Source organism: Symphodus melops (genome assembly GCF_947650265.1).
Source record: "Symphodus melops genome assembly, chromosome: 5".
Lineage (NCBI taxonomy): Eukaryota > Metazoa > Chordata > Actinopteri > Labriformes > Labridae > Symphodus > Symphodus melops.
In genome coordinates, this window is record NC_136695.1 from 16,469,160 (window position 1) to 16,491,879 (window position 22,720).

At 38.6% G+C, this 22,720-nt stretch overlaps 1 protein-coding gene across 2 annotated transcripts in view; it reads right to left on the reverse strand.

The window, feature by feature from the left end:
* Positions 1-216: 216 nt before the first annotated feature.
* col14a1a (collagen, type XIV, alpha 1a) overlaps positions 217-22,720 on the reverse strand; it is a 114,857-nt gene continuing 92,353 nt past the window's right edge. Inside the window, exons 38-48 of one of the 2 annotated variants that reach the window (XM_079343187.1) lie at positions 21,537-21,632; positions 21,063-21,116; positions 15,191-15,244; positions 10,709-10,762; positions 10,532-10,603; positions 7,685-7,720; positions 6,907-6,973; positions 6,509-6,700; positions 4,413-4,490; positions 3,275-3,430; positions 217-343 (exon numbers count right to left, since the gene is read on the reverse strand). In XM_079343187.1, the coding sequence (XP_079199313.1) occupies positions 315-343; positions 3,275-3,430; positions 4,413-4,490; positions 6,509-6,700; positions 6,907-6,973; positions 7,685-7,720; positions 10,532-10,603; positions 10,709-10,762; positions 15,191-15,244; positions 21,063-21,116; positions 21,537-21,632 (888 nt within the window). In that variant the 3' untranslated portion in view covers positions 217-314. The remainder of the gene's footprint in view (positions 344-3,274; positions 3,431-4,412; positions 4,491-6,508; positions 6,701-6,906; positions 6,974-7,684; positions 7,721-10,531; positions 10,604-10,708; positions 10,763-15,190; positions 15,245-21,062; positions 21,117-21,536; positions 21,633-22,720) is intronic. The other variant, XM_079343188.1, reaches the window with a different exon arrangement.

The window sequence follows — 22,720 nt, forward strand, 5'->3', positions numbered from 1 at the left end:
CAACAAACTGAAATAATATGAACAAATTAGCCTCAAAACACTAATTGTTTAAGGGAGGCTGCTTGTTTATTATTTTTATATCTGAATAAAAAGTTTCAGACTGTTTGACTGTATTTACAGAAGGTTAAAGAACAAGTACAGTAGTATTTGTTGAGTTAATTAGAAATGGGAGGTCTTTAGAAATGTAAAGTCTGAAGCTACAGTAATTACAGACTAGGAGTATTTCTCAAAAATATGGAGGCCTTGAAGGATTTTTTTTTATCAGTTTAGTGGAGTGGAGGAGGAGGAGGAGGAGGACGGTTGGAGAATGCTCTTCAGTAATCATTCCCATAGTCCTGTTGAACTTCAGTCAGAAAGAGGAAGAGACAGAGGGAGGAGGAGAAACAAATGAAGACAAGATGTTACCTCACATCAGGAAGCCCAACGACACCTCAGAATTAAACCGCTCTCATCGACCGACAGAACAACCAGATGTTGGGTTATTTGAGGTTGACATTTGTGTTCACACTTTTTCTCATTACTTCATAATGAAAGTAGCTCTGATCAAAGAATGAAGACGAAAAGTTCCACACGAAGTGTTTTGAAAAGAGGGGAATGTGTCAGATCTCTATTTCTCTTTCTCAAAAACAGAAAGTGCAAATAAAGATTTCTAACACAGAAATCCGGGATTACAAAGAGAGATTACCAAGAGAAACATGCACAGCGAGTCAAACTGAAACAAATGAAGTCAGATGTAATGTATTCATTTTAGAGAACAATAATCAGTAACCTTTTTCTTAAATACATGCAACTACCGGTCTCTAGTTCTTAATAAACCTATAAAGACATGAACTATTCAGACCAAGCTTGTTTTTTGGACCAGGCCGTAAACATGCCTTATTTCTGCGGTCAAATCGGTTTCTTACGTGGGTGTTAATGGGACGCTAAGGTCTTTTAGCCAGTCTCAAGCGGACACTCAAAAAACATTGTTGCCCTTCCACTTTGGCCTCATTATTCAGGAAGTTGCTGCTTGTTAAAAAGTGGACATAGCGAGACTGGTTTGTTCCAGAGTAAAACAAATAAAATAAAATCAAGAAAAACTCTTAACTTTGGAAACTCAAATGTTATCTATTTACTTTAATACAAACAAAAACAGCGTGGAAAGGATGAACAGGGGAGGCTTTCGTTTCAGACTATTTCTCAGCCAGGAACCAGAGAAGAAGCTGTGTACCTGTTTTCTCTATTTATGCTAAGCTAAGCTTCGCCAAGAGGTTTCTGTGTAGCTTTATTACTGCAAGACATGTGTTATATAGGTTGACCATAATTCCAATCCTGCAGCTTTAGGGAGCAAAGAAGTTCTAAGGTTTCCAAACATCTTTCACATTATGATGTATACTCTTCTGAACCGAGCTTCAGCTTGATAGGAAGTCACATCATTTCTCAAAACGTGGGGTTGCGCATCTATAGGCCTACTAAAGAAGAGAATGAATTCAACAATATGCAGTAATGAAAGCAATGTATAATGTTACAGATGTCTGTCTTACATAAAAGTTTGCTCTGGTGGTTATCCAACACTAAGGGCAGCAGAAAGAATGATTCCAATAAATCATCTACCCTATATGGGCCTTTTGCTTGTACCCACAAAAAAAACAACCTGACATGATGCTTGTTTAATGAAGGATAGACATCTTATTGAAATCACAGTTCTTTAAACTGCCATGTTGTCGTAGCTTGTGACTGCTGGTTATTGAGCTATGATAGGCCAAAGTCAGTGCTCATACAGATTTATACTCAACACAGAAACACCAATTATATAAAGCAGATATGGGTTTGGGTTTGAAGAAAGTAATATTTAAATATATTTTAAAATTCCAACCTTGAATTTACGGTCAAAAAGTGTGTGCTGTTGAAGCACCAATACTACTCTACAAATTGTGTTTTAATATGATTCTTTTTAAGTGGGCAGGGAGGTTGTTCTGAATCCTTTTTCAGTTGAGAAAAACAAGAAACGTCTAGGTCATAAAATACCAAACGTTTCTTTGACTGGAATTCTTTCATTTGAAATGAATCTTGTTTAATGGATGACGTAATGTCTCAACCATCAGCTACTTTTCAAGGATGATATTTCACTGAAACACCTCATCATGGTAGCATAGTGGTTTGTGTGCGCCCTGTGTAAAGAAGCTGTAGTCTGCGTTCATATCTAACCTGAGCTGACACATTAGACAATTACATTTTTGTTTGGGCCTTTTTTGCCTTCATTGGACAGGACAGCTAAAGAGAGACAGCAAATGTTGGGAGAAGGGGGGGGATGCGACACATAGCTTCTTTACACGGGGCGTAGGACACAACCACTAGGCACTCGCTGGTAGGCAAAAATACATGCGTGTGTCTGAATGTGTGTAGCAGCATATTTTATTGACTCTAAATGCAGACAAATAGCTTTGGTCAGTGACACAGTTACCTTGTTAATCCATCAATGTGCACATGAATGTATAAACTTCACAGTGGAACAACCATAAAAGTCAGATTACTGTCCAATTCTCTAAAAGCTTTATGAGAACAATAACTATCTGAGCGCCAGCTGTCACTGTGAAAACTATATTTCAATGTTTTACACATGTAAAAGATGGTTTACAAGATGGAAAACTGGGCAGAGATGCTGTCTGAATGGTAAGGGCCACTAAATTAGAAAATATTGTAAATAAAGCAAATGTGCACACTGGTGGTTTCTTTAAACAATAGGTAAATAAGAAAACTGATTAATGCTCATATCTATGGTTTAAATCTGCAAAAACTGTTTGAAAAGTCTGGGTTTTTTGTTTTATGAATACTTTTGAAAAGATATTCCAGTCCAAATGTTTTTGTTTCTATTGCCTGAGCCTAACAGACTTTAAACAATTGTCTCCAGCTGTGAAAACTTAACATGAAGTCAAACCCCTTTGATGTCTTTTTTTCATTTACTTCTGTTATATGACGAAAACATTCCCTGTCACGAATCTGACCGTATCTAATAATACACCAAAAAAACAAAACAAAACCGTGAATAAGCCATTCTAACCAGAATCATAAAACACTACTAGCATTGTTTTACTTTTAATACACTCCAGTGATGTCCTCTTAGCGAATCAATGCACATGTGTGTTTGTTTACGCCCACGGCAAAGAAGCCAGCTTACGTTTTAAGTTCAGAGTCTTTGAATACATGATAAACTTTACGTTTTGCTTCATTTTGATTTAGTTTAAAAACTTAAACTAAAAGTCGTTTAAGTGGCGTATAAAGTAAAATGGTTTACCTCCGACGTTGTAGCCCATACAGGAGTTCTGGTCACAGTATCCTGCGGGGCCAGCTGGCCCTGTGCTGCCTGGATTACCTGACCGCCCGGGTGTTCCAGGGCTACCAGGCTGACCAGGAGGACCCTGACTTCCTGTCCGTCCTTCCCCAGGTATGCCTGTAGATGGGGAAAAGGTTTGTGTAAAAGATTTACACTGAGCTAGTCCTCAATAAATGTTTGGTAAACAAGACTCTGGGGGTTTGGCACCTGATGAAAGCAGATAACGGAAAAAAGAGGGGAAAAGAAACTGAAAAATGCCTTCGAGGACTCCTCCTGTCACTGTACTGACACTGTCTGTTCTAAATCCCTCTCTGTGCGGCTGTGACAACATACGAAAGACGTGACATGATTGCCATTTCCAGATGAGGGAGCTGATGGTAAATGTCCTGGGGGCACACGCAACAACTGTAATTTAGCCTGAGGCTTCTATTTTCTGTTTACACAAGAGAAAGCACTCCAACAGGACTCACTTCAGCAGCCGGCAGAAATATGAAATCAATATTTTGAGGGCAGTGCCATGTGCCAAGTGCTAAATTTACTTTCCCAAAAAACATTCCTCCAAAAGCACAGCGGATGAGGAGAGAGAGGCTCTCTCCTGTACTGTTCCCTCAATATTTTTAAGTTTTCAGTCTTTTTTTCCCTCCATTATTAGATCAGAGATCAGTTTTTGGGAGCTTGTTCAGAGTGTGTATTGACCGCCCAGCACTGACATATTTTCACAACACAAACTTCTCAACTCAACGCAGAGCAGAGAAAATCAATACAGCGAATTGTATTCATGGTCCAAAACATCTGCTTGCTTCTCTCAGACAGAGATTTGACAAAGTGAAAAACATTAAGTCTCTGTGCCTTCCTTTTGGTTCAATATTTGAAACATCTCTTGATTTTGTTAGCTGGGAAAGAAATGAAAAACTTTCCTTCAGGCTAGCTCAGGCTTGGTGGCAAAAATAGAATGACATTAGTCTGTTTTTTTCCCAAAAGTGTAAATTGCATCTCCTAATATTCTAACATTTTAGTATTAGGATCAAAGGGACAGGGTTCAGTTGTTTTAGCTGAACAATCTGCTTGGGGACAGTTTTAATGGTCGAGGGTGTCTTACCTGGAGGTCCAGGCGGTCCTCGAGGTCCCTGATTCCCAACACCTGGATTCCCCTTCTCCCCTTTCTCTCCCGTCAGACCTGAAAAGACACACAGTTTAAACTGATCAGTATTAAACTTTAAATGACACAATTCCATCGTCTTCTCGCTCCTCAGAGGTCCTTAATCAGTTTGATCCAACCCCTGCGTGGAAAATGATTTTTCTTTCTTTAGTCATTCAAATTCTCTTTGTTTCTTATTCTACGTCACACATTTACTTATTTGTACTTATTTTTATAATGTTACAAAGTTACCCCAGCACATTTAGCAGTTTGTATTCCTGTATTATGTCAGCAGGACTTTAAGATGTGAAGGTGAATAGCACAACTAATTCCTTTATGAAAATGTGCTGAATAATTTATGCCTGAATGATCCATCTGATAAAATGTATGAACCTGGTTGTCTTGAGCTTCTGTCCAGCGTTGCAGCTGTTGAAATGACATAATGGAATATTCTTCGAAGGCTCTAATATGAGCGAACCACAGTCAATTTGATGAACTGCAGATTTTCTGCCCTGCTGCTTTATGATCGTTTTAATCAAATGCATAAGTAAAGAGGAAGTTAGCATAGTGAGGCAGGGGTAAAAACATGAGCTCAAATTGAAATGTATTCTCTACACTGACAGCCTTGTCAATCTTTCTCTCTTTAAGGCTGAAACAAGATCTTTCTGTGCTCAATGCAACATTGAATGTGTGATGTAGATTTACATCGGTTAATTTCTGATATCATCTTTATATGACTTCAACATGTCTAATGTTCTTTAATTTGTCATACGTCTTTTTTATTCTCTGCCACGCTCTGGTTTCAGTTCAGTTCAGAACAAGATAAAAAAAAACATGTTCATGTGTGTGAGTGTGTGCGTGTTTGTGGCAGCGCATCATAAATGTTATCTGGGCGTATCAGGACGTCTGTACCGCTCAGGACGACGTAATCATGTTGGACATTTTCCTGACAGTTCTCAGCTTTCCTAACCCGTCTGTGTGTGCAGCCTCACAGGATGTGAGCTTCTTCAGTTACTGGTGCGTGTTTTAGTGATGAAGAAGGAGCCTCATAAAGCCTATTACTCCTCTGAGGTCTCGTGGTGAGAGAATGACCTCATCAATACTGGAGTTACTGTCTTTTGGCCTGCACTTTACCTCACTGTGAGTCAGACAGACAGCAGCCAGACCAAGAAAAGTAAGAAACAATCAGGGTGGCTGAAGCTCTTACTGGAGCTGTTGAGATGACATGCTCCAATGGTAAGTTTTTCAACAACGTTTTAAAAAAAAGAACCAGAGATAGTCTTTTCTGTCCAACCTGGCACCCAAGTTATCAAAAATTGCCCTTTGAATCCTGACAGTTTGGTTGGTGTGTTGTGCTACTAAATGTAAATTGAGCCTTAAGCCTCAGAGAGAGACGAGGAGTTGGCTGCAGCGTTGTGGTGACCTCAACTTTGCTTTTTCGGTTTTACTAAGAAGAAAGAGTTCCAAATCAATGACCCCTTAGATTATTGTAAACTACCAAAAAGTTTAGGCGCTCTGTTGTCCTAAACGTTTAAAGGGATTCTTCACCCATTTGCATGAAGCTGTGTATCATTAGAAACATGGTAGTAGTGTTGAATGGTCGTGAATCCAACCCTCATTTTGCCCTGAGACGAGAAAAATGTGTTTTTCTTTGCTTGAAAGTTTTCTTCATGTGATGCAAAAAGCGTCATATTGCATCACATGAAGAAAACTTTGTTTACTTAAACTGTGCTGCATATTATTTCTCCTTTTTTCTTGAACATACTTATTGCCGATTGGACTTTCACCTTCTTATTGCAGCAAAGACACTCAGAAATGCTCTTCACTCTTTCTGATGCTATTATAAATAATAGCACGTAGTCCGAGAGTCTAGACAGAATTCAAACAGTAAAGGGAAGCATGATTGACTATGTTCACTCTGTATATTACTGAGAATAAAATAAATAGGGTATGTATGAAAATAGCAGCATATATTTCTCCTGCGTGCATCTATCTCTGGACATGTGGACATTCTATAAATAACTTTTTCTACAGTTAGAAACTTCCCCCTCTCTCACCTCTCTCTCCTGGTCGTCCATTCTGGCCACTCGTACCCGGGAAGCCCGGCCTGCCTGATGGGCCTTGCTCTCCCTGGGGTCCTGGAAGGCCTCTCCTTCCTGGCTCTCCAGGCGGTCCTGGTACTGTTCGGACTGACACTGATGACTGGGCGGGTATCTGGTTCAGCATAGAGTTATAGCGAGACAAGTGACCTGCAAGAGGTAGAGGAGGCAAAAGGATTGAAAAAGCCCGTTGATGTTTTAGCTTCTATCTATTGGTTGCTATTTCTAAATTCTGACATTTAAAAATACACCTTAAGAACAGACAAAAGAGTAGTTTGGACAGTATACAGGAGGCTAGAAGAAGTTGTACCCTTTGAATGCGTTTGTGTTAAAGTGTTCACTAAAGGATTACTCACTCTGGATGAGCTGCTCACACACTTGCCGTGCGATGGCACGCACAGCAGCTTGGGATTGCACATCTCCCTGAAGGGCAAACACAGAGCTCTTACACTCTAATACTACACAACCACACAGTTGCCTAATAATCTTTTTTATTTGATAAACTGCTGGGTTATGAACACTTGTAACAGTGGATGATAAATTAGCTGGCAGGTCTATTGGTTTTAAACGAGTGTTCTCCTTTGATTCCACTGTCTGGAGCCCCTCATATTTACTGCAGCTATAACAAGAAGTAGGAATACACAATAGTTAAACATAATAAAAACATTTGTGAATAACTTGGTTGATTTTGACTTCACTCTTAAAGATAATGTTTTTTCTAGAATAAGCACTGTGAATGTATCCAACTGCACAGTCTAAGCTTCGTTATTATCATTAGCATCTATCGCAAGTCCTTTGCAGAGGATGGCCCTGAAGCTGTGTCAGCAAAAATACACATTCTGTTCTGTTGCCAGTTCGAAGTGGGAACACAGATTTTAATTAAGGTTCCTCTAAATGAGGCTCATGGAGTAAATGGTGGGAAATAAGCTGAATGTTTTCTGCCAAAGACAAGCGTTAAAGACGTTATGTGAACTGGAGAGTCATTTGGTTTGTTCAAAACAAGATTGTGAAGCATTAGTGGATAATTGTGTGAGCAAAAAAACCCAAAACAAAACGTGTTACTGTTGCAAAATGATGCTGTTAAACTTGATTTGCTAAAACAAGTGCGTGAAGTGAATAAGTAGAAAGACTTACTCTTTCTCCCTTATCTCCTTTGACACCAGCAGGACCCTGGAAAATAAAATCACAGGAGGAGGATAAATTAACTGGGACATGTGCAGTAAACCCAACCTCATTACATGACACTCCATCTCTCTTCTGATCTCTATACCTTCATCCCACAAACATACACACAAACACATCCTTTCCTGTCTGCTCTAACAGCTCCTACAGTATATCTAAACTCTTTTACATTAAAGTATGTCTTGGGTCTTTGTGTCCTGTGACAACTCACAAACACATAAGCTTTTGTGCCCACAAACACTCGTTTCTGTGCCTTGGATGAGCTCTTTGCACACAGCTAGTGCCAATACTGTAAAGCACACAGATGCATATCTGATCACAACACACACACACATCCGCACAAAACCCTGCCAAACACATAAAAGCCTTTGAATACGTTTTGCAGTGTAACGCATTGTAATCAGGAGGCCAATAAAAGACATGTATTTCTTGGCCACGGTAGCATGCGCTGATACGATAAATGTCACTTTGATTCTATTGAATAAAGGTTGTTTATCTTCGAAAGAAAAGCGTCCTTGACCACCAAATGACAGACTGTGTGCGTGTTTGAGCAGGGGGCTTAGTGGAAAAGGAAGGATAGAGAAAGTGTGTAAAATGCCTGGCATGTCTGTCAGATGCATATTATAGCAGATGATATAAAGCCAGTGCCAACATTTGACACAGCTGTTGAATTGGAGAGCATAACTCCACAATAATTCCTCCTCTGGACCCCCTCTTTGTGTCTGTCTGGTGCTCCTCCTGGGTCTTTCAGGGCATATAAATGTCTGCTGTCTTATCAGGGGTACATGGAAAAACCAAATCAAACTGTTTGGGAGCCAAAAGTATCTGGGCTTAGAAGGACAAGAGTATCGCTTGTTAAAAAAAACAAAAAGTCAGATTTCTTTATTATTTTACCAAAAGTATCTTCCCATAATGCCTTGCAAAGGCAGAATCTTTCCCAAGCAAAGCACAGTTGGAGGTACATTAATATCCTCTCCAATGGCTCAGTCACAAGAACATTTTTTCTTTTCTTTTTTTTGTTAAGAAAACATTCTGGTTTTTCTACCGAGTGAAATAAGATGAATTGAAAAACCCAGGTGAGACACTCTGAGGACATCCTCGAATGCTGAGATAACGTGGTAGATTTGTTACGACAGATGTAAAAACAGAAGTTTACGAAACAGCAACAACATCCAGGTTTTGATGTAAATCTATGAAAATGTAAACAAAGCCCTTTCAGTCTGTGTGCTGTAAATCACTTAATCACTTTGTCTGACTCAATGGAAGTGATGACAAGCATTAAGAATATCTTCTCGTCTTCTAGCTGATGGTATGTTGTGTTTTTATAGGTCATGCGTAGGTCATAACCAGTAAAAAAAAATCCACACATTTCAGATGAATGAATATTGATCTTGAAAGGTATAGAAAATATTTCCTTAACCTAAACAAGCTCAAGAGAGTGGACAGTTCTGTAAGTGCTTCCACTGTGCATTGTTATATTCGAAGAGGAACAGGTGTTACAAACTTAGTGTCCCCCTGAAAACAGTGGCGGTTGTTCTGACTTTCACAAGGTTTCTGTGTCTTTGGGATGAAGAAAAGTGTTAGATTTCCCTGAAGATTTAAATTTCAGATAATGTATAAAGATATTCTTCTTCAGAAAGAAAAATGATCCCCTGCGGCAGAGACCTGGCGAAGGGTCAAAGGGGCAGAACAGGAACTGAATCAGCAATTTGATGTTAAAGCAAAGTTTGAAACAAACTTTAGAGATCATGGCTCAGGAAAGTAAGATTTGATATAGCTATTTTTCTCTTTCTGTCCGTGTTTGCTGCCAGTGCATACATTAATGCGCTGAGAGAGGTTGTGTATATCTGTGTGTATTGGTGTATGTGAGGAGTCCGGGGCTTGTTTAGTGATTTATAGCTCTTCTGCTCTGAGCCAAACTCTGCTGCTGGCCTGCAGAGCTGACCTGAGACTAGATTAGCTGTCACTGCCATCTCAGTATCATCTGTTCCTGTTAGCATTACACACAGTTTGGAACCAAACATCCTCTCCTCTGCATCTTTCTCCCTGCTTGTGTCATTTGCACATCTTTCATTTTCTTTGGAAAGGCTCAACAAGATCTTACTCACCAATATTTATTATTCTTTAGAAAGCCGTCTTATGAGATAACTGCAAAAGGTTTTGTATTTTTGGGTTATTCAAAGACGTCAGCCTTGTGAGAGGATTTAACTTATGATTAAATTCTACATTTGTTATAATGAGAAATGTGTCTGACACAAACACAGTGTTTCCAGTGAATGTGAGGGCAATCAGAGAGTGGAACAAAACAAGAGACAAACACAAACAATCCACCAAACATAAGCTCCTTATCAGCTCTGGAAACGAACCACAGTGTTATTGATATTGAAACAAATCTGTCATTTTTTGTGATAGGACCTCTGATACTTTTGTTTCATGTAATTTTATGGAGGCATTATGGGAGAAATCTGAAGGTAAGAAATCAGTAGCAAGGAAAGAAGGAGCCAGAGGAAGCAGTGGAGGGGTCATGTCCTCCTCGTTAATTTGGATAAATTATGTCATAGTCTCCTTAGTGGAGGGAGAACATGTGAGCCGAGTTTACAGTCGACACCACAGGCCGCTTATGAGCAGTCTGGGCTTCAATGGAGGCTCATTAATGAGGTTCAGGTCAGGTCATCATGACACTATAGATGTGTTACTATTTCCCCAGCCTGCACACTAAATCCATTACACTATATCTTTTGAATTGAACAAACTCAATATTAGAATTAAAAAATATGAAATTAAAACATTTTGACTCACAGTAAGTCCTTGATCTCCTTGGGACCCTGCTAAGCCACCAGGTCCAGGCGAACCTGGTGCTCCTGGAGCTCCCTGAGAAAAGGGGAAGAGAAAAGTTACAAAAAAGTCAGAAGTCCATCCATTAATCAGGTTGATCAAACTGGAAAAAGGTACTCATTTTAACAACACCAGTTTTACCATTGGTCCAGAAGGCCCTTGTCGCCCTTGTGGTCCAGTATTACCCGGCAGGCCCTGAGAGACACAAATGAGTGAACTGAGTGTTTTACCATAGGGGAACTTTTATAACTTTGGGTTAAGCTTAGTTGTGCATGAGCCCTTTATACCATGGCGGAAGGATTTCCTGCATATCTCCAGACAAAATGAACACTAACAGTAAAAACACAGCAGATGGAGAGCAACTCAGAACTAATGAATCTGTTTGAACTGGTTATCGTCCAACCAAAATATCTGACGAGTTACTCCAACCTAAGCTCTGTGGTTGAGTTCACTTTTAGACAAAACACATGGTGCCTTCCTCCTGACTGGATTTACACAGTCTCTATTTTAGTTGAATCAGGGTGTTTAAAATGATTCTCACCGTTTAATGTGTTCTTCATGACGCTGTGGTTTAAAAAAAAAAAAAAAAACCATTCAAACCTGCTGGATGACAGCCCTGTAGTCTGTTTTTGTGTATAATGACATGATATAGAATAACATGATGATGGCTTTGTTAATCCTCAGTTCAGAGCTGATAATGACACACTTGTATGAGGGTAGCTAAGCAAAAGATTGTCCTGGAAAAAGCTTCACCTGAGGTTCAGCTGATCCTTTCACTTGAGCTTTGGATGTCTGAGTTTACTTTGTGAAGGCTGGTACTTTTACAACATGGCACTCTACCACTCAATTCTTCCCCTTGTTAAAGTCAAGCTGTGCATTAAATGTTTTTGCCCTAGAACTGAGAATGACATGGTGCTAGACATTTGAATAAAAATTGGTTTAATATCTCATAAGTAGCACCCCCCCAAAAAAACAAACAAACAAACAAAAACAAAAAACTGATGATTTTTGCCCAGTGTGTTTGCATGTACTCTGGACATCTGTCCTGTTTAGCTTGTACAGATTTTTTTAATCCCATTCGATAAAACAAAGAGAGGCGGCACACATTGGAGCAGGAATTTCCCCTGTGGAAATTTAAAGCCGCGTTTAAATCTCATGGGCAATTTTACACTACAAATAAATCAACTAAACTCTGCGTTCTTCTTTTCTTACTTAAAATCCAAGTCAGGACATAACATGACAAAGCTCCTCAGTGAGAGTCCCTCTTGTGTCACGCAGGAAACACTTGTCCTGGTGAACCAACTAATGGGACTCTGGAGGAGGCATTGGTTTTCAAAGTCTCCCAATGTCACACACCTCTCACTTTAAATTCCTTTCAAATTGTAGCATTAGCTCGGTAATAAAAGAAAAAATCACTATCTCAGGCCAAAAAAACGTTTACAAAATGTCTCACAGTGAAGCAACTAAGCCTTTGAGTTGACACTTAACTGACAGTCAGCTCGTTGACACACAAGAAAACAGTCTCCATATTGAATCTATTATAATACAAACTTGTTTTATGTTATAACACAAACTTGTTTAACTCAAAGTTTAAATAGGCAATGCAGCCTTCTATCTTCTCACACAAGAGCCAGGTTCGTTAAAATGTAATACTGCAGTTCTATTTCTTGACGCGTGCTTCAACAGATTCACAGTCTGACCGAATGTCTCAAAGAGTTGGGCCGAAGATTTTGTATGCAGACTGAAACAACCCCAAACAGATTCTTAAACTTTTGAATTTTAGAAAACTTTGAGCATTGTGATTGTCCTGCAGTATAGTCTGACTTAATGTTGCTAAATAATAAGTCTTTACTATAACTTAAAATCTTAAACAGCTGTGAGTCAAAGTGATATTGAGTTAAAAGGTGACATGAGTGCCCACATGTTGTTATGAAACCTCCTATAGCAGAGGGAGAAATTCCATAGTGATATGGACAAACCCCAGGAGAAATGTATGGAAGTATCCTCTTATCTATCTGGTCGCTGCAGTATTGATGTATTACAATGAGCCAGATTTTTTTGTTTGTTTTATGCACCTCAGCACAGTGTTTGACCAGCAGACGGTGCAGTGTGATGATAGTATGTTTTTCTGTGAATTAACACAAGGCTATGTGCTGCTTCATCTGTTCTGCTCAGTACACTTTGGATTCGACAGATGAGTTTATGGGTCAAACTATTCTAAAAAACTGAAGCTTCATGACTCACTATCCATTTCTAAGCAGTTTCCTTTTTACCTTTTTTTCATCGCTATCAATGAATAGTTGTTAGAGGAAATAATTGGTGTGTAGCACTACTCACTACATCTGCTGAAAATAAAGAAAACATTAAGTAAGCATGCTGCTGTAGACGCCAGAGTGTGAGGCTACAGCAGCTGCTATTATTTGGAAACGCTGATCTGATTAGTTTCCTGATGTGTCTGGTGGCTGATATATAGTACAGAATCATCTCTTTGTGGTTTTACAGGATTTAGTGTAGCCATTTTTTTTCTCTCGAGAACAAAGTTTACAAATAACACACAAGAGAGTTGTGTCATTTGATGAGACATACGTATTTCGGGCTACACACGAAGATTTTTTGTGTTTGTTGTAATTAACAATTCCCCGTTTTAATTTAACATGAGTACTCTACAGTTAATGATGACTTAATTAACATGCATTGTATTCTGATAGATGGTGTGGGTTAGGGGTTAACACTGTGGGCTCTAGAGTCTTAGATCTATGCAGCAAAGAGTTTAAAGGTCTCACGTATTTTTATAAAACTGTTAAGTTTTCTTATAGAGAAATGTTAATACTTGTGTGATTTAATCACTGCCTCTTCTTCGAGCAATATATAACTTAACTCAACTTTATATAGCCCTTTAAACAAAACATAGTTGATCCAAAGTGCTGAGCATTGCATAGAAAACAAAGCATTCAAGTATCAGACAAGAACAACAACAATCAAAACTCAACTAAATCTTGGATGTAGACGTGAAAGTATCCAAAAGGCCACATTCAGAAAGGTTTGATTTGAGTTATCAGAGATCTGGCTTGAGTTATTTTTCTATCTAAACCTGTAATGTGGACTCTTTTTTTGTTCTCTTTCACTATAAGCAGAACTTGCATAATTGTATTTTTACCCTTCTTAAGACATGTTATTTTCAGTACTCTCGTCATTGTTTTGAAGAGAGTGCACTTTTTTTTTTTTTAGAGCTGGAAATGTGGAGTGAGAAAGAGTGGGGAATGACGTGTGGGGAAAGAGCCACAAGTCACATTTGAACCTGGGCCGCCCGCATTTTCATAATACTGCAAATGTGCAAGCTTTTATCAGTGAGCCAAAAGCTCACAGCTGAGTTACAGTATTAGATGATTTGTTGTAATTAATATTATTGATATGTTCTTACTTTATAGACATTTAGTTAAACTATATATATATACAATTATCATCATGTATGACAGATATTAGTAGCAAGTTTAATGCTATCCCCACAAGTAACAAAAGCACCTTTCACACTAAAACCATCGTCTATATTCATCAGTATACCAGTTTTTCTCATCTAATCTAACCTTTGTAGATTCGTATACAGTATGATCAAACTGCAGTCATATAAAATTGATGGATACAGACAAAGTCTCACTCTTGGTGTCTGCTGGCATTATGTATCCCTACTGTTCCAACCGTCTGAAACCTTTAGCCTGGTGGCTTTTAAAGAAAATATAGGAAATGAAGTCCTAACTCAGAGAACTAAAAAGAATGGAAGCCAGATGTGATTTTAAAGTGTTATAGTTTACACTGGCACTTGCAAAAACCAGAAGAGAACGTGGGTTTATGCTGTTCTTCCTATAAGTTCATGAACTTCAAACTTGTCTGGCAGCAACAGAAGAGTCCTGAGCCAAAAACCGAGTGTCCTGAAGGAGACCATGTGACAAGCCTAAAAAACTACACATGACTTCTGGTGCAGATGAGCACTGAGGGGATGATCCCCTGTCAGCCAACAAAGAGACAGCAGATAAATGATGTGATCCAGTTGTTCACCTCACAGGAGCCAGTCCTATCACATTACGTATTTGGATAGAAATGTCTTCTCTCTGCTTTACACTCTGACAGCATTATAGTTTTGGTATTTGCAGCCCAGTTAGGTATTGTTCTCTGTCAGCCACCTGCAGTCAGAGTCTTTCTGAATGGGGTCTAGAGGAAGTGGTTTTCTACAATCAGGGGAAGACTTGCACGCTTTTATGAAGACACAAAGCAGAACATGCAACACAGCTGCAGAAGTGCAGTAAATCTTATCTGTCATAACTTCATAATTTTTAAATGGATCTAAGAGCATCCTCTTCAGTTTGTGATGGATGCAGGCCACACATACATAGTAATGTTACACTATCTTTGCCCAATGTTTATTTTTTAAACAACACGGCAGAAGTTCCGTGTTGTGTTAAACTGCTTTTAAAAAAGCTCCTGTTTATATATATATATATAAAAAGACTGTTTTCTTATATCCTCGATTATACCAACTCCTTGTCAATGATGCAGTGGGACAATAGAACGATTCATTCACTCTGTGAAACAATAACAAGTGGATGTGATGGCAGTGTGGTTTCTTACCCTTGGTCCAGGTGGGCCGTCTCTACCAGACGAGCCCTGGCCTCCAGAAACACCCTATACAAAAAAGCATAAACAGGCAGATTTGTATCCAGCATCAACAATAATAAACGTTCTACATTTGACATATAAAAAAACATCATGTCATTGTAAATTTAGTGCAGACAACTGTAAAAAAACAAACAGAGAAGTTAATTTGCTGATTTAAATTCTGGTGAAGTCAAAGGTTAAAAAAAAAGAATTATTTTTTAATCTCAGTCATGTCAAGCTGATCTGATTTTTTTTAGCATATTTTTTTTTTTTACCTGAAGCATTTATTCAGTCATTGCAGTTCACAACACCAAAATCTGTCAAATCAGCCAAAAGTAATTCCTCAGTCAAATTACCTGCAGCATGTCTAAGAATGTCTTTTCTCTAATGAGGATTTATATCCACACACTCATTCAGCCAAAGGTCAGAAGAGGTAGGGGTGTGGTGTCTTGTTGCACTGTGCTTTGACAGTTGTAGACATAAATTTGATTTGTGGAAAGATCCAGCCCCTAACCCTTGGGTGCACGGGACCGTCTCTGTACCTTCATGCCACCCTGCTGTGCTCAATCTCCCGCCCCATTTCTCCTCTATCCACCTCTCTGCAGGTCAGTGCACACAGCCGAGTCCAAAATACAGTCATGGATTAAGTGTTGAGAAGATTTATCTCTGCACTTCAGTATTAGCGGAGACCTCATAAAACAGGACAGTTAACACCGTTAAAGGTTCCACAAATTACAGGACGGGGTCGGAGAGGACAGGCCGTGTGTGATAAATGAGGTGCTGCTGTTTAGATGTTGGCTGATGTGCATTCTCCCAAGATGCCAGCAATAATATCCCTCCTGATGCTTTTATTCAGTCAAACCCAAACACACCTACACACACATGCACACACACACACACACACACACACACACACACACACACACACACACACACACAGGGAACAGATAAGTAAGCAAGTGTTGCTACAGTTTAAGAGTATTTTATCATGTTTAAATGACTTATAAGAAGAATAATCAAGAGAAATTAAAACTTAAATTAAGAAACTACTTGGAGCAACTTTTGATGCTTTCACACAAAAGGCTTTTTGCCCAAAACAACAGTTTATGAAAAATGCCAGCAAAACCTACAGATCAGAGGCAATTACATAATTGCTATGTTTGAAATTTTAATTAAGATACTCTGAGTGATGATTCAGTGCATCACACCCACTTGTGAAAAATCTGGCAGCTCACAGGTTTTACACCATCTGAAAGTACAATTCCTGTGGTGTGAAATAACTTTTAAAAAACAAACAAAAGCCAATTAGAGTGCAATAACAAATTCAAGGTGATGGAGATATCAAGGGGAGGTTCATAACACCTGCAAAAAAAGGTGTTTTAAAGTTTTTTCAAATACAATTGAACACACAAAAACCTGAAATCACAAACTCCTAATGAAAAACTAATCGTTGGAGGATAAATAGATAGATAGGTCTATCTTGTGGTTTCACGCCTCCTCCTGATCATCTTTATTGCGCAATTGAATAGTTCGAGGATCAGACAGTATTTTACTTTCTCTACAGAAAAAAACAAACTTAACAGCCCTTACATGTCTTGAGGGTAAAAAAAAAATGGGTTGGGCTTTTTTTTCAAAAAAAAAATTATTTAACTTTTATTTATCCAGGAGGAGGCCCATTGAGGTTAAAAAACATTTTTGAGGGAGTCCTGCAGAAGCTACAGTAGTAAGCTTTAATGTGGTTATTGATAAAGATAACGTCCTTTTCATGTTTGTCATCATATTCGTCACAAGTTTGTCATTTGAACTGTTTTGTAGCGTAACCCATTACTTAAGATGTGATTCATTTAGCATATGAAGTCAAAATTGTCTGATTTTAAAACTTAAGTAAACATTTTTATCTGGTATAAATTGTCCATATATCCATTTACAGAATCACATTACTTTTATTTTTCCTCAGCAAAGGAAAAGAGGTATAATGTATTTGCACAAACACACACACACACACACACACACACACACACACACATATATATTCTCAGTACACACATTGGAGCTTCTTAAACAGGAATAGACAGAAGGCCATTGACACAGATAGAATAATCTCAGTGTGTTTGTGACTGTGATTCAACACATTAGGATGGCATGGCTGCAGAGAAACACACAAAGTAGAGTAAGAAAGACGGCCAAGTACAGACTATTCATCCGTACACACAATCTGTACTCTTATTTCAGACAAAACCAAAATTATTAATCTTTAACAAATCAGCTGATAAACAGAAATAAAGAGAGCGAGAAAAAACACAAACACACACTTTGTTATTCATCGCTGCTGCATATTTCACTGTCAAATAAAAGCAGAGGGGACGCTGATGACAAGGTTACATGATATTTACTGCATTGAGAGATGCGAAGGGAGAGAGACAAAGAGAGAGGGGGGGGGGGGGGGGGGGGGGGAGGGGGGGGACCGAGAGGAAGAAATAGGAAAAGGTAATTGATGTTTTAGAGTTGTGATATTCTCTGTGGTCCCTCGTATATTACAAGAGGGCCCTGGAAGCTACAATATTCCCCCACTGAGCCAAACACACACACACACATGCACACAAGCACAGCCATTCATATTCCTCTCTCTGACAAAATACATTATTACCCGGTAACACAGTGCGGCACAGGGCAGCGATGCCAGCTTTTATTAATAGGACTATGCAGGAGGCAGAGAGAGAGCTGGATTGTGCTGCATCAGGAGGTGTTGCAGCTCTTTGGAAAGAGAGACTGGTTGGTCTCTTCTCATGAAATTAGGTGACTGACTTCTTATACAAACAGGGGCTCATTTTAAGTAGTGTCATTTTATAAACGCTCTAGGGTTTGGTGTGATTGGAAGCTTTCTTTCAAAGTTTAACTAAAACTCTTGTGAAGAAGCTGAATCCATGGATAGATTTGAGAATAAGGTTTTCTTTAACATGTTAGCCACAAACAGTCTTGAGAAGGCAACTTGTGAAGGGTTGGGGAGTTGGGGATGTTATCAACAGCCCTGTCTTTATTTCTTCTCTTTCCTCATTTTTTTTTCTACTGCAAGAAAAAGTTGCCAAAACAAAAGTTGAGAGGGAAAAAGAACAACAGAACAGACAAAAGGCTGACCCAAGGAGGATACGATTAAATGGAAGCAGATATCTGCAGCCTTACGTTCCATCGGCTAAGAAGAGGATTAAGTCACGTTTTTTTTCTTTGAAATGCTGCATAAGGCAGGAGGGTCCATTTCTTTTTAGTGATCCAGGGGGAGTGGTCTAACCAAACAGAGCATTTTCAGATCCAGAGCAGTGTTTACACTTTAGCTTGTAGTCTCAGTATTGGTTTGAAGACAGAAATGCTTCTAACTTTTTGTCACATTTGGGTCATTTTTACTTCTTATAGTTTTAGTCTATAGTTTTAATTGGCAAACACTCAAAAGACCTAGTCCAGTTTTTGTCAATAAAAATTCACAATATTGTAGTTGTTTCTAATAGTCAATATTGTCCCTGTTAGAATTAATTTAATCAGTGTCAGTGGGGGTGACTTGGCTTTGCCTTCACTGTTCTCTATCTAACATCTGTCTGCAGACCTTCCTCATTGTGTTCCCTTTTCTCTTGTCATGGTTGGAATGAGAATTTTTTGTACGAGGGGCTTGTCCTTTGAATGGGTACAGGTATTGTCTTTTCCATTATCTTACAATTGTTCATCCATTTGTTTGGTTTTTTCTCGTTCTTTCTACTTTGTAACTTTAAAAAAAGCCATATAAATAAAGTCATTATAAATATTATTAGTGGAGTACTTCCACAGTTTGATGAGATGACTTTTACAATTGCTCCTAACATACATTTTTGCAACAAATAGCACCAGTCATGAAACGCTTTTATACCTCTTTGTAAAGGGGAAGCCTCAGGCTTCAGAGGCTACTGATATGAAGTGTTTTTGAACTAATCACTTCTTTAGTTCAATCAGGTCCCTGAGATTTACTGTCTGCATTTTCACTGCCATTGTGGCATGTGATATGAATATTTTTAAAGATATTGATGAAATCTAAACATAACTACTACTACTGTATATAACACACACTCACATGTGCTCCTCCTTCTCTCTGCCTGGCAGAGCACAGACAATTCTCGTCTATCTCTTGCTTATATTTTGATGGAGGTATGAAATATTTGATTTTAAATGACCGACAGCCAACCATAAATAATTTTCTCCTTTTTGTGCAGTCAAAGTTTCTATCATCAACAATCTATATTTAGCCCTTCATCATCTCTTCTTTCTTATGAAAAATTAAAGAAAATTTATCTTGCTTTTATTTGCGACGCACAACTTCTGTGGTGTCAGATTTTTCTTGGCAAAGACTTCAACCTCCTTGCCGTTACTCGGTTCCTAAGGTCCACATCTCAGTCAAAGTGCACTTCTTGTTTGAAAGGTGCTACAAATTAAACTTACCATTATTAAGTCCATCCTTGCTGCTGCACAAAGCTCCCTGTAGTCAACTATATAATTAATTTATTATCACCTCTGATTGGTTGAGTGCCCAATAATGGAGATGCTGGTAATGATTATTTTCATCTCAATGATTTCATGACATCACTCTGTGTTTGTGGGAATGTGAATATGGGTGTCAGCAACAAAGCTTACCACGCACACACACACACACACACGCACACACACACACACACACGCACACACACACACACACACACACACACACACACTTAGGCACAGGCACACGTACACACATAACATAATGAGCTGGATATGCCTCTTTCCAAACCCTCCTCCTCTCCTTCCAATCCCTTTCATGGTCTTGCACTGTTTTTTCATCGCCGTAAAAAGAAAAAAAAAAGAAGCTTTGCCAATCAGTCTTCTCTTTATACAGACATTACACATGTAGGGTACATTTGCCACGTGTTTGAATTTTAATTCATTTTTCAAGGCCCTCGTACCAAATGCATCATTATAATGCAACATTATAACCTCAAAATGAAAACAGCTGTAGCAAAACAATTACAAAGTAACGACATTTGGTTCTGAATAAAACATGAAATAAAAATGTTGAGACAGCCGGGCAGATACAAAAGATAAATGAAATCACAAATTAAGTTTGATTGATACAAACTGACCAGCTCAACTCCCCCGATAGCTAGTTTAAGTAGTTTAAAAGAGGATCAACAACAACTGTAGGTCAGTGCAGCCCATGTTGTATTACAGCTTCTCATTTTTAAGGTATTACATCATACTATTTTGGCATTGATTTCTTTGGCGTAAAAGCATTGCTATCTAGGTAGAAATGTGACATATTTTTTACACTGTTCCTTTTCTTTGGGTACTGCTCTCAAAAAAACATGTTTTAACTTTAATTTAACATTTAAACTTGTTTTTCCAACCCCAGAATGACTCAACAAGAGATCTTCAGTAGCAGTTATCTAGAAAAAAACTAAATAGAAAGAACATCTTTTGGGAAGAGTTAAAACATATTTTTGAGTTTGTGTATGCTGCTAGCGGTCCTTAGAGAATTGAATTTAATGTTTAAACAGAATGAAAATGATCGTAAAACGTGAAGTAACAGAACACTGCCTTCAAAGAGAAACATGCTCATTTCTACGAGTCTGCTGGCACATTGCACCATTCTGATCATGTATGAATGACTTATTAGTATTCTCCACAGATACACACAAAGGAGAGCACATTACAATGACAGTCACACACAGAGCTGTGTTTGAAAACACAAATAGTATAGAGTATTTGATCAAGAAAAAAATAGACAGAGATAGAATCATGTCAGGCAGATTGACAATCCTATGTCCTTTAATTTTGACAAAGGTTTTCTTACCATTGGTCCGGCTGGTCCGATCTCTCCTCTCTCTCCCTTCTCTCCAGCAGTTCCCTGTAAAACAAACATAATTTCAACTTACCTGGAAAAGTGACTACATTGAAAGCTACCAAAGGACTGGGAAAATCAACATCAGTTATCTTAACAAGATGCTGTGCTGCTACGGGTCCCCGGAAAAGTCTCTTTAAGGCAGACTTTGATGTGTGTCAGTTTAAAATGGCAAGTGGGCCAAAGCTCTATATTAAGTGAAACTGTACTTATTCTGTGACCTGTGACTCCTACCTGCACTCAGAATCAAATGGCAAACCGCACATTATTCTACTCATGCTTCACTAATAATGAACTGTTGCAGATTCTCAGATTTACTGAAATAACACGTTTATGATAAGAGTAAGTTTAACATTCAAAGAAATCCTAAAAGGTTTCATGACATGACTTTACACTCTTTCACAAAAACACCCAGAGAAGTCTTACCGGGGGGCCCTGAATAGAGAGACCATTTGGCCCCTGAGGACCTGGTGGTCCTGAAGGTCCAGGAGGGCCTATCTCTCCCACTGGCCCCTGAGGCCCCTGTAAAAACAAAACAATGTTTTTGTTCTTTTTTTCTTGCACAAAATGTGTTTCAACACTTCTCACTTTCTTTTATTGTACTGTGTTGTATATTGGAACTACTGCAGCACATGAAATAGAAATATTTATTTTTTTATTATAATAGATCTAGTAAGAAAGAAATACAACGGCATGTGACAGTGTTCAGCTAATATTAGCAGCGGTAATGAATGCTCTTCTCTCCTCCTGGAGACGGCACCTACTTTATTAAGTAATATCTCTTAACTCTATTTAACATCATCACCACCTTTGGGGTTGTTCTTTCATTATTCCTACTTTCATCATGAAAAAGATGTCAAAACGTGCTTCTAACTACAGTGAGGTTGAGCTGATGCATATGATCTGCAGAGAGCTTCCTGAATAAAGAGTTCCTGCATTTGTAGTTTGTTTGCACAGAAGCAGCTGTCGTCAAAGTTATCGTCACTCTAGCTGTATTTATCGTTTCACTGTTCAACCATGCAGTACACTGGCTACATGTCTTTTCTATCCGGATCTGTTATACATGAGTGAAGTGTGCAAAATAAACAGAGAATGAAACGTTTAACTTAATGATAAACATCAGTCAATGATGGGGCCAAACTAGTTGAAGATATTTAAAGAGCTCAGAATTACACAGAGGTTTCTTTTGTTCCGTTACCAATGACTTTCTCATTTACATTTAGTTCTATAACAAGAAATAGAGCTAAAATGATAAGTGGGAATAAAACAAGAAGGATTCATGGTGGAGCTGGTCTCATGCAACAGAACAATCCAAATAAAATAAACTTGGCTGCAGCTACACACATACAAATGCTGCTGAGCTAAAGTCGAGTGTGAACTGGCAGGCACATATTAATATATAAAAGTGTGCCGTACGATGTTTGTGTGCCAGAGGACAGAAAAAACACATCTCACTCCAAAACGAACACAATTACACACATCAAACAGAACACATGTGGCCTGCATTTAGAAAACCTTGCATGTTTTTCTTAAAATTTCCAGCAAGATGTACACAGATTTAAGCTCTGGGTGGCCATCATGTTATGCACTCGCTACACTGTCACTCAACA